This window comes from Ambystoma mexicanum, chromosome 7q, assembly GCF_040938575.1.
Source record: "Ambystoma mexicanum isolate Mex_15411 chromosome 7q, UKY_AmexF1_1, whole genome shotgun sequence".
Lineage (NCBI taxonomy): Eukaryota > Metazoa > Chordata > Amphibia > Caudata > Ambystomatidae > Ambystoma > Ambystoma mexicanum.
The window spans coordinates 1,028,328,494-1,028,345,535 of NC_090941.1; the positions used below are offsets into that span (position 1 = coordinate 1,028,328,494).

The window sequence follows — 17,042 nt, forward strand, 5'->3', positions numbered from 1 at the left end:
AAGTCGCAGCACCCGGCGAAAGAAGCCACTCGAGAGCGTCACAAACCCTTGAGTAAAGGCAAAGTTGCGTCTTCGCCGTCGTCGAAGATCCCTTCGACACATAGATCGGCATTGTCGACGCAGTTATCGAAGGGTTCTTCGACGCACAGGTTAGTCGAGTTGACGCCGTCTTCGACACAGAGAAAGGATAAACCCACAGCCACCTCACAGCCAGTGGCCATACCCAGAGCCTCGAGCACGAGAATGTCGTCGACAACCTCGAGTATAAACCCGATACTCTCGAGTTCGAGGCCTCTTCCACCTTTCTCAACGCCTTTTTCGATGGCTTTGAAGCCTTTAACGTCTGCGTCGACGACGTCGACTTTTTCTCAGCCAATCATGATGAATTTGACGACTCCTGCTCTGGAAATGGGATTTATTCCATTTTCAAGACCTGATCACTCCAGAGTCTTATCTTCTATTTATGAAGAAGGGGAGGATTCGGATCAGGAAAGACCTTTTGAGTTGCAGGGATCTGCAACTCCTGCACAAGAGGAATTTACCTCTGAGGAAGGTAGGTTGAAAGACCTCCATGAATCCCTACAGGAAGCAAGTGGGTTGGACACTTCCCGGAAGTGGAATTCGCCACACCAGACCCAGGGGAACATGCTGAAACCCCTTATAGAACCTTGATGGCAAGGATAATAGTTTATGGGGTGGTCCACACCCTCACCTGCTTTTCAGCAAGACGACCTCAGACATCTTGGTCAAAGGTCCACAGGAGGATCCTGTGGTGCCATTTCATGTGGCATTACAAAGGAGAATATTGGCAAAATTGGAAACACCTGAGGTAATCCCGGCGGATAACACAAAATTATCTGCTAAATATAGGGTGTCTTCTGCTGACCCTGAGTAGACTCTATGGCCAAAAAAGTCTTTTCCGCATGTAGCATGGCGTTGAAATCCATCAATGCTACTTGTATGCTCGCAAGGTTCAGCCACACGCTTTGGGAGTGTCCATCAGCGGCTGACTACCTCCCGGAGGGAGACGAAAGGGAAGCGTTCCTAAACCTCATCGAGGATGGTAAAGACGCTATGTGCGAATCCCTTCAAACTGGCATCGATTCTGCTGACCGCATCAGCAGGGCCATGGCGGCAAGTACAACAACCAGGGGATTTGCTTGGTTGCGAAAGTCTGGTTTTGCTCCAGATGTGCAAAGCAGACTCTTGAATATGCCCTTTGACGGCTCTTCTTTGTTTGGTAAGAAGGCGGATGACAGTTTAGAAAAACTACAAACATCAAAGGCAGCAGCAAAATCTCTAGGAGCTGCAATCCGTCAGATACCATATCGCCCATCAGGAACCTCTTGGAGAGGTAAGTCCTTTCGCTTCTATTCCGCTTTCGGAAAAGGCCGAGGACAGCTGGGTCAAAGGGGTAAAAAAAAATTCACCCGAGGTGGACGGGATAAAAATACAAAAGCAGCAGCAGGTGCCTCTTTACCCTAGGCATCTGCATCAGCCACCTCCAAACCGCTCTGAGGACTCTCTTCACAAAACAGTAGGGGGAAGGTTAACTCGACATCTGACGGAATGGCAGGCTATTACGTCAGATGCTTGGGCATTGGAGACAGTTTGCCCAAGGTTACTGCCTGCCTTTTCTACGCATCCCTCAGTCATCTACCAGGGAACAGCTCTCTGAAAGTTCCAGATCTGCTCCTCTTGCAGGAAATTGTAGACCTGCTAGAGAAAGGTGCCATAGAACCTGTAGCGGAGAGGAACAAGGGCTGGTACTCCCCCTACTTTCTCATACCGAAGAAAGATGGAGGACTGAGACCTATCTTGGACTTACGAGAATTGAACAGGTTCCTAAGGAAGGACAAGTTCAAGATGGTAACTCTCTCTCAGATCCTTCAGGCCCTCCAGCTCCAGGACTGGCTGGTATCTCTGTACCTCCAGGATGCTTATTTCCATGTGCCAATCCATCTCAAACACAGGAAATACCTGACGTTCGCAATTGGCGGCTCTCATGATCAATTTCGAGTTCTGCCATTTGGGCTGACCTCCGCCCCGAGGGTCTTCACCAAGCTAATGTCGGTAGTGCCTGCAAGTCTAAGGAGGGAAGGGATCCACGTCTACCCCTACCTGGACGATTGACTGATCAGAGCTGTATCTTCGGAACAACCTCAGATCCAACTAGATTGTCTGCCACTTCCTTCACAAACTGGGCTTCTCCCTCAATTTAAAGAAGTCACAGATGATACCATCACAGAGACTCCAGTTCATTGGAGAGGTCCTGGACTCTTCCCTGGAAAAAGCTTGCCACCAGAGGTGAGGGCTCAAGATATTCTGCAGATGGTCACCAAGTTTCAAAATGCCCAACGTCTCCCAGCCTTCGACTTTTTGAGGTTGCTAGGCCTCATGGCATCCTGCATCTTGCTTGTGCCAGAGGCTCGCCTGAGAATGAGATTTCTTCAGTGGGCACTGAGAACTCAGTGGTCGCAATTCTCCGGGAGAATGACAGACCTCCTTCAGGTTCCGGACAAGGTGGCTCGAGACCTTCAGTGGTGGGCCTGCCAGAAAAACATCTTGAAGGGGGAACTGTTTTGGCAACCATGGCCGGAGATAACAGTAGTCACAGATGCCTCACTCAAGGAGTGGTGAGCCCATACCAACGACTTGACCATCAGCAGTCGTTGGTCTCCATTGGAGTCCAGAGTACATATCAACCTGTTAGAGCTGAGAGCAATCAGACTAGCACTGAAAGCTTTTCTGCCATCTGTACAGGGGAAAAATGTCCTGATAATGACGCCCAACACAGTGGCCATGCACTACCTCAACAAAAGAGGAGGCGTAGGATCACTGCCACTGTGCAGAGAGGAACTGCAGCTCTGGTTTTGGGCAATTCAAGAAGGAATCTCTCTATCGGCAGTTCACCTAGCCGGATAGAAGAACTTGGTGGCGGACGCTCTGAGCAGGCAGGACACAGTCTCCCACGAGCGGGAACTAGCTCAAGAAGTCCTTCAGGAAATCTTCGCCCTTTGGGGAACCCCCTCAAGTGGATCTGTTTGCCACCAGTACCAACGGAAAGTGTGATCTGTTTTGATCAAGGTAATTTCCCCCGAGAGGAGCTCTAGGGGACACGTTCGTAGTGGACTGGGAGTTTCCACTCCTGTACGCGTTTCCACCAGTCCCTGTCATTCCTCAAATGATCAGGAGGATGCGAAGATTCTAGAGGACCATGATCCTAATTGCCCCAGACTGGACCAGGAGAACGTGGTACCCGGACCTTCTGGACATGTCCATCTGCCCTCCAATTCGTCTTCCACTCAAGGAGAATCTTCTCTCACAGAAGGGAGGTCAGGTTCTCCATCCAGACATCAGAACCCTCCACCTTCACGCCTGGCTTCTGAAAGGTTGAGATACAAGGATTGGGACCTCCCTGATGACGTCATGGAAGTGCTGCTTTCGGCCAGAAGGCCAGCAACAAAGTCTTTATACCGCTGGCGTTGGAACAAATTTTGCAGCTGGTGTAGAGAAGAGAATATCGACCCCTTTTCATGTGGTACACCAACGGTGTTATCCTTTCTACTCTACTTGGCAAATTCAGGCCTTCAAGTTGGCACTATCAAGGGCTATCTCAAGGGCTATCTCGCAGAGCTATCGATCTTCAAGCGCACTGCAGAGGAGCCTTCGTGTTTCAAATTACCCTTAGTAATTTAATTTCTAAAGGGATTAACTAATGTCTACCCTCCAAGACCTTTCCAGGTTTTTTTATGGGACTTAGTTAGTCCTAAATTTCCTGATGGGTACTCCTTTCGAACCACTCCACTCTTGTTCGTTAAGATTTCTCACTCTTAAAACTGTCTTATTAGTGGCTTTAACATCTGCTAGAAGGGTGAGCGAATTACAAGCTCTATCCTTTAAACCCCCTCATACAATGTTTCATAAAGACAAAGTTGTCCTACAGGTGAAGCCTAATTTCCTCCCAAAGGTGGTTTCTGAATTCCACATCACTCAGAAAATTACCTTACCTTCATTCTATCCGCCTCCCCATCCGGGGAAAGAGGAAGAAAGGTTACATAGGCTGGACCAAAGGCAGGCTTTAAGCTTTTACATCAGCAGACTTGCTAGGATTAGGCAAGCAGACCAACTGTTCGTAGGTTACTCGGGGCACAAATTAGGACTACCGATAACAAAACCAACCAATTCCAGATGGATTATTGTGTCCATCCTGGAATGTTACAAACTAGCAGGGAAACAGCCTCCTCAAAATCTTAGGGCTCGTTCAACCAGGTGTATCGCAGCCTCCTCGGCCCTCCAAAGAGGGGTTCTGGTTCGAGACATATGTGCGGCTGCCACATGGTCGTCCGCACATACCTTCAAGATTTTACAACCTGGTTTTATTCCCACCTCCAATTGCATACCACTACTATGGGAGTCTATCAAAGATAAGGAATACGTCGGAGGACACAATCCCTTCGAAGAACAAGTTACTTCTTACCTTGTAACGTTCTTTCGATGGGATGTTCCTCCGACGTATTCCTTATCGCCCCTCCCATCCATCCCTGCAGTAATACTTCCCTTGTGGTTGCATCTTACGCTCCTTAAAGGTCAATAACCAATTCATGTAAAACAACTATTAACGTCAAAACGGAACTGAGCAATGGACGCTGCGCGAGTCTATTTATACACGTGATGACGTTGGCGCTGATAGAGGCCGTCGAGGGTCATCGACTCGAGGGACGTCGACGCGCAGCGCCCTCTACTGAAAAAAATGTTACGAGGCCAGCAAGCTCGGAGATGATCTATCAAAGATAAGGAATACGTCGGAGGAACATCCCATCGAAAGAACGTTACAAGGTAAGAAGTAACTTGTTGTTTTGCATTATATTGTGTGCCTGAGATTAATTAAACTTTCCATGAATGTTTCTTCCCAAACTCTAACCCACAGGTCTTATCTGTCTGCCTCTCCCTGGTCCCGGCCAAGGACTTGGGGTAGGGCAAGGCATCGAGGGTGGGGCTCTGTTGCAACTATTACAAGGCCATCAATTGGACATGTACATCGGGAAGAGGAGGAGGAGGAGGAGGAAGAAGAGGAGGAGGAAGATCAAGGAGAATGTGGCAACTGTCCTATCTGTGGAGGTGAGTACCATTTGAAGGCTAGACCTAGGGAGGTGTCTCGGGAGGATAGCTCAGGGGAAACGTGCTTGCCTTGGAAACAAGACGGCACAGAGCACCACAGGTTTGTTCCCAGAGTCCGTGCTTAGAAACCTCTGTGTATTAACCACGTTATAAATAACCTATCATATCATACCTGTGCTGTAGCATATAAGACAGTGATGACGGACCTACCTTGCACAAAACAACCTAGTATTTCTTCCAGTGTGGAGGTAGAATAAAGACAACGTGATTTGGGACGAGGTGTTCCTTTTATACTATTAGTGTTTAGGTCTCCTGCCATTTGAAACCTAAACTCTTGTCCTCCGTAAAAGAGTAGCTTTGTCATTCATACCAATCTTAATACTTAATTTTTAAGCTGGTTTCTGTACCCTCTGCATTTTGACATTTCAGCTTCAGTTTCATTGTACTTTCTTGTGTGGTCCTTTGAACTTGAAACGATGCTGCAGACGATAACATTACTACTTTCACAAAGACACCAACTCTTATTTATGTTTGGTCTAGTTTTCTCAATTAACTCGAGACTTTTCAGTGCTCTCATGTTTTTTATACTCTGGTACAAGTATAAACAGCCAACAGTTCATGCATAGCTGCTGTCTAAGCTAGCCCAAAATGATTTGTGCTACAGTCGGGGCTCGCAAAATCTACTATGCCACTAGCATTTGCGAGTCGTTTTTGTGAAGGGGGAGTACCATTTGCATCATGCTCAACCTTGCTGGTAGTATGGGGATGTTAGAAACTTATTTCTCACTTACTGCAAACACACGTTGTTGCAGTAAATGGCAAATACATGTTTAACTGTGCATGCGTGACAGCATTGCAACAAATTTGAAGTGTGCTTGTGGTGACTTGCACCATTTTACAAAAAGCACTGGTAAATATTTAGTCACCAGTCACCTTGGGGTAAGCGCATGGTCGAACATGCAAAGTAAGGCACTCGCCTTGCAAGGCCTGTTCTGCATTTATCATATGTTATCTACAGATTATGGTGCTCTCCTGAAGCTTCCTTAACACAGATCTATTCTAGGAGCAAAGGTGTTTTGTATTGGTTACAATTACAACAGTATTGCATTTTTGGTGTTCTCCTGGCCCTTTTTGGAGTATTGTATATAAATCACCCTTATTTTGCTACTTGGAAAGTAGGATTAACTTGAGTACAACTCATGCTTCTCAATGACCGAATTATCTTTCTACACCCTCACTAGAGAGCTTTCAAAAATCCTAACAATGCTTTACTATACTGCCTCTATAACCATATGTTCATTCTTTAGCTGCCCAGAGCAAGCATTGGCTTCAATTAAACATTTTGAGATTGCTGTAACATTCAAAATGTTGGTTATGAAACCAGACAAATCTGGCTCCCTTTTCAGCCAGAATGTTGTCTGTTATTGAAAATGCTCCAGTTTTCCACTTGGCATAACTTTTTTAATGGACAGAATCTACTTCATTAGGTCAATGTTCTAGTTTGACTTGGGAATCACAGCGCTGCCTTTCATTAAAGCATTTGTGGAGTTTGGCTGGCTGATGGTTCCTAGTTAAAGGCATATTTCAGACATTGGGTCAGCCTGCACTTGTCAAGCTTGAATCCCTGCAGTGCCTACTTATCCCCTTTGTCCTTCGGTGGTTGACAAATTAAGTGCCCTTCAATTGGGTGGAAGTCACTATTACAGACCTGAAAAGCGAGAGGAATCTGACATGAAATGGCATTTATAACACGCCTATACACAAGTGTTTCAAGGAGCGACGAGGCAAGGGAGGGGGAACAAAGGGAAGACAGACGGCGATCCTACTAGGCCAGGTGTCATTCAGATCGTGCAAGTGCATGGGAAGGGGAAGAGGACAGTGCAGTACATGGGATAAGACAATAAATAAAAATAAGTAAAAAGTACGGCCAGCAGGTGGCAAGTGAAAGGGTAAGTGCAGACGTCCGGTGTCAAGTACTGGAAGTGGGACCGTAGGGATACAGAAAACAGTCAAGTGCGGGGGTTGCCAGGAAGGCAGTGCAGGAGTGCGACTGGCGGGGGAGTGGACCTGGGCCCGAGGTCAGAGGGTGGCCAGGTTCCCAGTGCAGTTTCAGTGTCAGCCAGGAAATCAGCAAGGGAGAGGAGGAGAATAAGCAGACGCAAAGAGAGGTTTTGAGGTGCTTCCGGAACCAAAGATGGTTCTCAAGTTTCAGGGAGGCTGTTCCAGAGGGAGGCCCCAGCCGAAGAAAGAGATCTACCACCAACTCGTTGCTTGGAGAAGCGACTGACCCTGAGGGAATTGGAGGCAGATGAGTGAAGAGCTTGAGAAGGAAGGTATTTAGGGAGAGAGAGTTGAAGGTATTGAGACCCCAGGCCCCAGAAGGCCTTGTGGACGATGCAGAGGGTTTTGAACTTAATCCTCACAGCCACTTGGAGCCAGTGCAGAGATTTCAGTCCTGGAGAGATAAGATCCCTGGGCTTGATAAGTTGGAGAGGGCGGAGAGTAGAAGCAGGCAGATTTAGGAAGAGGCTGTTGAATAGTCGAGCCTGGAGAGAACCAGAGCTTTGGAGACAGCTTCTGGGGGAAGGAGAGGAAAGGAAGAATACCTCTGAGGAGGTGCAGCTGGTAGTGTGACTTCTTAGAGACGTCAGAGATGTGAGTAGAAGAGAGTGTAGAGTCGAAGATGACCCCAAGATTTTTAGCCTTGCAGGTGGGAAAAGGGAGGGGGCCAAGGGATGCCGGCCAGAGAGCTACAGGAAAGGAGGGAGCGGGTGTGCCGATGAGGAGAATCTCAGTCTTACTGGCACTAAGGCAGAGGTCATTGGCGGCACACCATCCTGGATAGCAGACAGTCCGAGATGAGGGAAGTAGAGGAGGAGGCCGAGGGTAGCCTGAAAATGAGCTAAGTGTCATCCGCACAGCACTGGAAGTTAGGGCAGAGAGCAGCTATGCGGTGGGCCAGGAGTGCCAGGGAGAGAGGTTAGACCCCTGGGGGACACCACAGGTAGAGAAAAAGATGGCATAGAGGAAGGACCCTAGTTGGACCTTGGAGGATCGGTCAGAGAGTAAAGAAGTCAGCCACGCCAGAGCCTGACCAGTGATGCGTAGGTTATCACTGAGACGGTTGAGCAGGATGGCATGGTTGACGGTATCAAAGGCAGAAGAGAGATCAAGCAGGATGAGGGAGTCAAGGTTGGAGAGCAGGTATTCACGGATGTTCAGGAGAGCAGTTATCTATGCTTCTGGCAGCTCTGAAGCCAGACTGATTGTCATGAAGACAACCAACCGCTTCAGTGTCGAGATTAAGCTGGGAGATGGGCAGTTTCTCCAGGAGCTTGCCCAGGAAGGGAGTGATGGAGGCGGGGCGATAGTTAGCAGGGCAGGAGGGGTCGGCAGAGGGTTTCTTAAGAAGGTGATGCACAAGGGAGTGCTTCAGGGCGGATGGGAAGACTCCAGTGGCAAAGGAGTGATTGTAGAAATCAGCCAGGGCACGAGCCAGGGAATCAATGTGGCCCTTTATGGTTTTGGAGGAACAGGGGTGAACCTGTTTTGACGAGACTTTCATGGATCGGACTTGTATAGAAACCTTGTCAGCGGAGAACTGGGGAAAGGCAGAGAAGTAGGGAGGAGAGGAGGCTGTAGAAAGGCCAGAGGAAGAGCAGGTAGTGGGGGTGGGAGGGAATAGTAGGAGAGAGAGGACAGGATCTCCTGAGTTTTAGAGATGTAGTGAGAAGCCAGTGCCGTACAGAGGGCCTAGGAGGGGACAGGAGAGGTAGAGACTGCAGCTGTTCCTTGGAGATTTTAAAGAGTTCAGCCAAGTTGTTGATGCCGGAGAGACGGGGGCTTGGATATGCGCTCTTCTTTGTTAGGACATAGAGCCGTTATTGCCTTTGCAGCAGGCGGCAGGCCAGCTTGTCAGAGGATGTACATGAAGCATGCCTTTTCCTCTTGGCCACCCTACACTTGCATTTAAGGGTGATGAGGTCTGAGGCGAACCAGGAGTTGCACTTGGCTTTGGTCTTCAAGTGGATTCTCATGACCGGGGCAAGGATATCAAGAGTATCAGATATAGCAGAGTGGAGATGGCTGTGTCAGGACGAGTCAGCCCGGGGGGGAGGATGGGGTGAGAAGGTGGCGGTGAAAGCCTCAGCTGACGCGCGCTTCATGGGTCGGATGACCGAGAAGGTGGGTGGCAGTGATGGAAGTGGCTTGGCCTGAGGGCTAGGGAGGGTGAGGTGGGAGGAGAGGAGAAAGTGATCCCTCCAGGAAAAAGGAGTGGTGAGAGGGACAGAGAGGTAGGTCTGAAGAGATCAGCCCTTCCAGAGTGTGCCCTGCAGAATGAGTTGGGCCAGAGGGGAGAACGGAGAGTGAGTCGCAGGTTTCGCAAAAGAGTCCAGAGGGAGGACAGGAGGCATCCAGGTGGATGTTGAAGTCTCCAAGAACTAGGAGTTGAGTAGTGGAGCCCAGGAGTGAGGTGGAGAGGTCAGCCCACTCAGAGGAAGGATGAAATCTGACCAAGTGGCCGATGGATAGTAGCCACAGTGAGTGAATGGCTGGGGGAGAGAGAGCCTGTAGACAAGGCATTTAAAAGAGGAATAAGTCTACGTAGGAGTGACGGAGGCAGGGATCCACTCGGGGAATATCAGGGCTACACCACCACCAGAGCGGTTGGCCCTGGGTGCGGAGAGGATCTTGTAGCCGTCAGGTAGGATTTTATCAAAGCTTGTGACAGAGCTGGCCGTGAACCATGTCTTGGTGCGACCGAGGACATCAAGGTCAAGTTCTTCCAGAAGGCGGCAGATATCAGAGGATTGTTTGACAGCAGAGTGAGAGTTTAAAGTGGCAATAAGGAGAAGGTTGGCATCCTTGAAGGACTTCCGGGGAGGGGGTACAGATCAGAGGTATGCCCTGCGGAGGTGTAGAAGGAGTCCGAAAGGGAAGGGGAAGGCAAGGTAGCCAAGGAGGAGGCGGAATTGGAGGAGAGGTAGTCAAGGCAAGGGGAGAGGGGACAGCAGGAGTAGAAAGGACGTTGATGAGGCGCAGGAAGCGTCTGTCAAAGAAGTGAAGGTTGGCCTGAGGGCCTTGGACAAGGATAGTCCCATTAGAGTAAACATTAATGATGACCTCAGAGGAATGGAAGGATGCCAGGAGGGCTTCCCACCGGGTGCCACCCTTAATGGGAGACCATATGAAGGGTCCATATGTCTGGCGAAGGCACAACAAAGAGGATGTTGGTGAGTTTCCTTGGAGGGGGCACTGGGATAGGTGTCGGCGTTAGGGAGGCATGGGTTGGGAACCAGGATGTCCTTTTTAAAAATTTTCCTACCAGATGTAGTGAGGAGAGCTGGATAGTCAATAGAGAAGCAATTTGAAAAGATAAGAGAGACAGAGAGCACCATAGAGTAGGCAAGAGAGGAGGGGGGTGAGAGGGGAAGACACTAGAAAAGGTCAGTGGAGTAGGCAGACAAGACCACGAAAGCCAAGCGAGTTGAGCAATAGGACAGACAGTAACGCTCTGGATAAGAGTTTTCAGAATGCGCTGGTTTGAGACAGGAGGGAGGGCACACCTAAGTTTGAAAATCCTGAAAAGGGGAGAAAAGGCCTGATATTTCACAATGCAGTTTAAAAAAAAAAATACTGATACAGTGCATATTATAACAACACAGGGAAGAACACCTAAGTTTGAAAATCCTAAGAAGGAGAGAAAAGGCCTGATATTTCACAATGCAATTTTTTAAATACTGATACAGTGCATATCATAACACAGGGAAAAAACAACTAAGTTTGGGATTCCTAAAAGGGGAGAAAGGACTGGCATTTCACATCACGGGGAATACACCACAACCGTGACAGGGTCTGGTGGAAGTAAGCTCGTAGGACTAACCAGAAGAAACTGGCGTCCCCTGCGGACACCTGCAGACACATGAGGGATTGTATAAAAAAAGTGGTAGTGTCCTCTACATGTAGGCATGTTCCATATGTAACGATCTAAACAGCATGAGCACTAATCCGTTTGGTGTCTGCTAGACCTGCCTTACTTTTACTAGGAATAACCTTGTCCTCTGTATTTTATGGCTGGTGCCTTTCGTTAGGCTTTCCCTATTTCTGATCTTTGTGGTTTACTTGAAAGGAATGCAAGCCTTCAACACATACCAGGACATGGCATTACAGTTCTGCCCTTGAAGGATACAATGGATATTCTGAGCCATGGTATCCTTCAGTCCTATATTTAGTCCACAGAAACTGCTGCAGTATGTACTCCTGATACATCTGGGTGCTACGATCCATGACAATGGAGAAAATATTCAGACTTGCTGGATACACACATGTTTATGGGGTAGCACTCCAGCTGTTGCTTTCACCTTGCTGGACCTGGTGCCCCTTTCCCTTGTTGTATAAAGGGGTGGGGTGTGACCCTAAGTGACAACTAGGGCAAGCACATCATCAAAAGGGGTGTTTCCGAGTTGAAAATGTTTTTAGACATGTAATACAATGGCAATGTGCTTAATGCATCCTGGACATATGCAGTATACACGTTCCATGATCATTTCAAAACTGCTGATCACAAAATTACATCATAATGGTGCTGCCTGTTAGCCTGTGATGGAAATCGATCTAGCAACTGTTGACAATGAATCTTGCAACTGTTGACAATGAATCTTGCAACTGTTGACAATGAACAGGAGTAATTCTACATAACCTCCAACCAGGTCTTTCTCTAACAGGCTATGATTAAACATTAACACATTCTAACCATGAAACTTGTGTGTAAATGTAAATCTACACATTTTTCAACAAACAAAAGCACTGCTACAGTGTGTACTAGCCTCCTTTTATCAGAATGTGCTGATTCTACTGGTAGTTATACATCTATTTGTTAGGGAGTCCCTACCTCTCTCCCACCTGTGAGAAACCAGAAGGTGTCTCACCCACAAGTCCCCGGGGGATCTGACATCCAGGTGGTTAGGACACAGCCATCGCTTTTGGATCCAGTTCCTGGGGGTGGACCAGTGCTGGTGGATCACCTGGGTGAGTGGTCTGTGGGAGTGGGACGCCGGATGATGAAACCTGGTATTGTCTGCCCTTTAAGACCTTTACCCCATCCTACCAGGTAGGATATTTAGGAACTCTACCCCCAACCGCCTTTTACAGCACGTACACTTTCACACGGACAGCCCGCTATGAGAGAAAATAGACTAAAACCCGAGCAGTATTTTACTGACCATAACACACACCTGACTTCCATTAAGCTTCCCCACACGGATAAAAGGCAGAGCACGAGAGCACACTCTGAGCGAGACAAAGCAAACCAGGAAACAGCAGTTTTGAGACGGCTGCTGAACGAAAGAAGGAAGACGGCAAACCAGAAAGGGATCACAAGGAGGCAGGTTACCTTGACTTTCGACAAGGAATTGTTACTTCCCAGAAACCTCCAATAGAAAGCTTAAGACCAGGAAACCAGGCTGAAGAATCCTGCATTATGTGTCGGAGATACCCGGGACCTTCCTGCGTCAATAGTGAAGGCGGGAAGAAGAACCAGCCGCTGTGGTACCATCCTTGGCTCCAAGACCAAAGCAGCGTCAGTAAAATCAACACAGCCGGTGAAGTGGGGGAGACCGATACAAGACCGGTCTGTGTTGAAGCCAAGATTGCAAGTAGCAACTTTGTATGGCGAGCGCTGGAACGAACGTGTGTGATGAGAGACGCAAGTAAAGTTGAACTGCTGATGAGTGGTTGAACTTTAAAAGCAAGATACAATACCCTTGACAGAGTGGTCCGGCATCGCGTGGGTCCTCAATCGAAGGTCTCTGTAAGGTATCCAGCTGAGAAGTGGCAAAAGTGAAAGTGAGAAGTTTATATCAAGTAGAGAACAAGTCATTTTGAATAGAATTGGTCCTGCGACAGGTCAAGCAAAATCCTGCACACAGTCGAAAGTCTTTGATTTTGATGAATTAGAGAAAGTTTGGAAAAGTAGATAAATTTGGTCCGAGTCTGGCGGAGGGAGACGCGGGTGAACAGTAAATCACCCGAGAAGTTGTATGCGAAATCCTAAGAAGAAAGGAACTTTAATGTTTGCCGTGTTGCATCAGGCCCTCTTGAACTTAGACTTTGAATGGCAGAGACACTTTGGCACAGAAGTCCCTGATGTTCAGGCTTTTGAACTGCATCCTTGTGCTGAGTTTGTTAAGCTCGAGTGTGCCGCCTTGTCCTGTGCTGAAAACGTGGGAAAGGGAAGCCAACAACTTGAATATCTTGACGTATCATTTCTTGAACACTTTCCTTTTGCATAACATTGTTTCCCACACTATTTGTATTTAGAAGTAAGGATTGGCAATAGGTTTATTGGTATAGGCCCTTTTTTTTTTTTTTGACCGACTCGCCTAAGACTGCCTTTTTATTTAATGGTTGTAGATTGCTCCCATCTCTAGATTTAGGATTAGATGGGCGTTTTTCAAACCCAATTGAAGTTCAGCAAACACCCCTGAACTGTGCAAATGCACTTCTGTGGAGGTGAACTGGTAATTTTGTTTTTGTGTATGCTTTGTCTGCTCTTAACTCCTTTTTGATGCTGCCTTATGTGAGGCTTCTAAGGGATGGTAAACCATGTTTATTATTTTGATTGGCGCACCTGACCCGGGGGGACACCTGGGGTATCTGTATCCTGGCATTGTCCAAGTACAGGTCTGGTTGCTGGCACGTTTACCTGCATTATAGTTTGGGGCACAAGATTTACTATGAGCATCCCACTAAAATCTAGTGCTAAGTACTCGCACCAGCCATTTTGTTTTCAGCAAGTGTGTCTATATGAGTAAGTGGCATATAGGAGCTGAGCTCACCTTTTTGTTGAAGAAAAGGTATGGAGACCAACTATGCAAAGAAAAGGATGAAGAACATGGCCTTATATTGTCCTTTCCCAGCTGAGCAATGGGGAGGCACAGCACAGGATCTGACCATAGGGCTTGATATGTATGGTGTCTGGAGCTCTGGCTGGAATACGCATCCCAGCCAAAGCCTGGGAATAGACTTGCCAAGTGTGAAAGAGCCAGACCACCAAGGGATGCTGACTTCTGTGGTGTCTGAGATTCTCTTGGCCCCAAATTCAGGCCATTGCATTTTTCAACTGTATCCGACCACTTTCTGACCCCTCGAGCCTGCCGTTTTTCCATGAGCAGGACACTGGGTTTGAGAGCACTGAGAAAAGGAGGCCAGGACGTGCAGACAGATCAGGTCTAGAGCTGCTACATCTAAAGCGAAGGCAGGAACTCAGAAAAGAATGCCGTTGGGTAAGATTTTAACCTTGGAGCTAGATCTACCTCACTTGTGAGAACCCCATAACCTTTTGCTGGACTGGTATATTATTTGTTCCTATACTGAACAGATCTTTATACTCAAAAATGACACCCATACTTATAACACTACATTTTATCCTCTTTGACAACTTTTGGTTTATACCTTTATTGTTACAGGGTTGCCCTTTTGGCTCCCCTTTTACTTTCTCTGGCTACCCTTGTGAGAACTACAGTTCCTAAGGGTAGAAAGGATATTTGTATCCCTTCTACATTTTATTAGGTGGAACCAGCACACCCGACCTTATGTGGAGTGCTGGGGAGATGCAATGTATCCCCTTTCTTACCAGCACTGTAACAATTCTGTTACAGGTACAAGCTTGCCTTAACTGGCTGGTAACAGTGAACCTATTTATAAAATTTGGTGCACCTTTATCATGGGATGTTTTCACATCTGCAGTAAAGGCCCCCATGGGTGCCCATTTTACCAAAATGGCCCCCGTCTTCTTTTTTTTGCAGTTTTGGCACTGCTTGTCCCTTCTTGGTCTTTCCCCTGCCGTCCACGATGGGAAATTCCTTTGTGTGATTTTTATCTTTTGCGGGAGACCTCTGTCAAGCCCGGCCAGGCTCCAGAGTTTCTGTGAAGGCAATAAGTGAGGGAGGAGTCCACAACTCTGCAGCCCTTTGTCTACCAGCCTGCCTGCGGCAATCCAGTTCAAACTGGGAGGCTGGCTGCCCTGAAAGGACTGCCAACTCCCCAAGTTTGAATGTTGCATGTCTGTTTGATTGGCTGGTTCCTGCCTAAAAGTCTGATCCTGGAAGCTGAAGAGGTAGTAGACCACTGGACCTGAATCCTACCACGAAGAAACCACGGCGGAGATGATTTCCAGCAATGGGGAAGCCTGCTGTGTAACCATAGCCTGCTGTTATCCTTCTGTTAGGAAGAATTTTCATTTCTGTGCCAATTCCCTTTAACCTTAGAGACCCCCAGCTCTTTTGCTGGACTCAGGGCTTTTTATTTTTTACTCCTGGGCGAGTGGGACTTTTTTCTCATGTTTTTTCTGACTTGAATTTGTGTGTCTTACTGTTTAACAGTGTCTAGTAAACTCCATAGGCATCTGCTTTTTGTTTAAGAACTGCTGTTGTGAACTGCTGTTCCCAAGAATATTAAGATGACCGCTGTGTTTGGGGTTGCTGTTGGCACTCTTGTTCAAAGCAAGTTTGCCAGGCATTTCGGTGCTGGACTGTGTTGGGCAAAATTCACATTTCTATGCTAATTCCCTTCAACCTTAGAGATCCCCTGCTCTTTTGCTGGACTTTAGGACTTTTTCATTTTAACCCTGGAATGAGTAAGACCTTTTTCTTATGTGTTTCCTCTGTTTTTGAAGTCTGACAAACCCCATAGGCATCTACGTTTTGTATGTGACACACAGCACTTTTAGTGCAGTGTCAGAGAAATCCTTTAGATTTGTCATGAGGTGTAAATACCTCATCAAATGGATTTTGCCCTCCAACGTATTCCTCATTTTAGATATGTTTTCCATCCAGCTTTAGCTGCTTTAGAAAAAAAAATTCGGCAGAGGGTGCCGTGTGTTGATGTCGTCGAGTCGAAGGCCTCCGTCGAGGGAGACGTCATTGGGTATACAAGTACCACGCGCAGCGCCTATTGGCCTCAGTTCCGTTTTTCCGCAGTACGTGTTACTTCGGAGACTCGGCGCGCATCGAGTAGTTCTGTGACAGTTATTGTGAAGCGATATTCCAGAATGTCTTCGTCGTCGACTACGACTACCCCGTGTTCGGGGTTCAAAATGTGTAAATCCTGCGGTTCGAAAATGTTCATCACGGATCCACACCGAGAATGTCTGTGGTGCCTCGGTGAAGGCCACGATATGGAGGCCTGTACGAAGTGTCAGACAATGACAGGGAAGGTCTTACGAGAGAGGAAGGGAAAACTGCAGGTAGGTCGAAAACCCGACCGAAAAGCCTCTAGCGTCGAGGTCCCGTGAGGTGAAATCTCCTCGACGCGAAAGGCAAAAGCATTGGTCTAGGTCCCATAGTGGTTCACACCACTCTTCGTCTTTGACAAAAAAGTCCAAATAAAGACGCCACCGGTTCCCTTCCACCTCGTACTCGGACGAATCCCCCAAAAGAATGAAATGCCCCACAAAACATTCTTCCTCCAAAGAATGGGAAGCATTTAGAATTAAAATGATGGAGGTTTTTGAAAAGGCTAAGCCTCGGTCTCCGCCTTCCTCTGAAGCCGGCCGGGAGTGTTAGCGTTCCCACACTCGCGCGCCCTCGAGCCCGGATGATCGAAGGAGAATAGATCGGGAACCCTCCAGGACCCCGAACGAAAAAGATCACTCTAGGTCACCGACGCCATCCGGAACCCGACACCCCTCGAAGGGTGAGCCTTCGAAGAGCGCCTCAAAGCCAGCTCCGTCGGAATCCACTATTTCATCCATGCCATTGACGTCCTTGTCGACCCTGAAGCCCTCGGCGCCGAATGTTTGAAAGGCTCCATTTCAGCCAGAAGCTGTCAAAATAACAGCAAAAGAAAAAGCTGCAAAGGCTACAAAGTCTTTAGTCTCTACTTCTACACCTCTCCCAGACATTTTTCAAACCTCTCCCAAG

The 17,042-nt window shown here is 47.8% G+C and overlaps 1 protein-coding gene across 2 annotated transcripts in view; it reads left to right on the forward strand.

Annotated features, from left to right (window-relative positions):
- XNDC1N (XRCC1 N-terminal domain containing 1, N-terminal like) overlaps positions 1–17,042 on the forward strand; it is a 382,167-nt gene that overhangs the window by 341,242 nt on the left and 23,883 nt on the right. For both annotated transcript variants that reach the window (XM_069640314.1, XM_069640315.1), the window contains exon 9: positions 4,931–5,121. In XM_069640314.1, the coding sequence (XP_069496415.1) occupies positions 4,931–5,121 (191 nt within the window). The remainder of the gene's footprint in view (positions 1–4,930; positions 5,122–17,042) is intronic.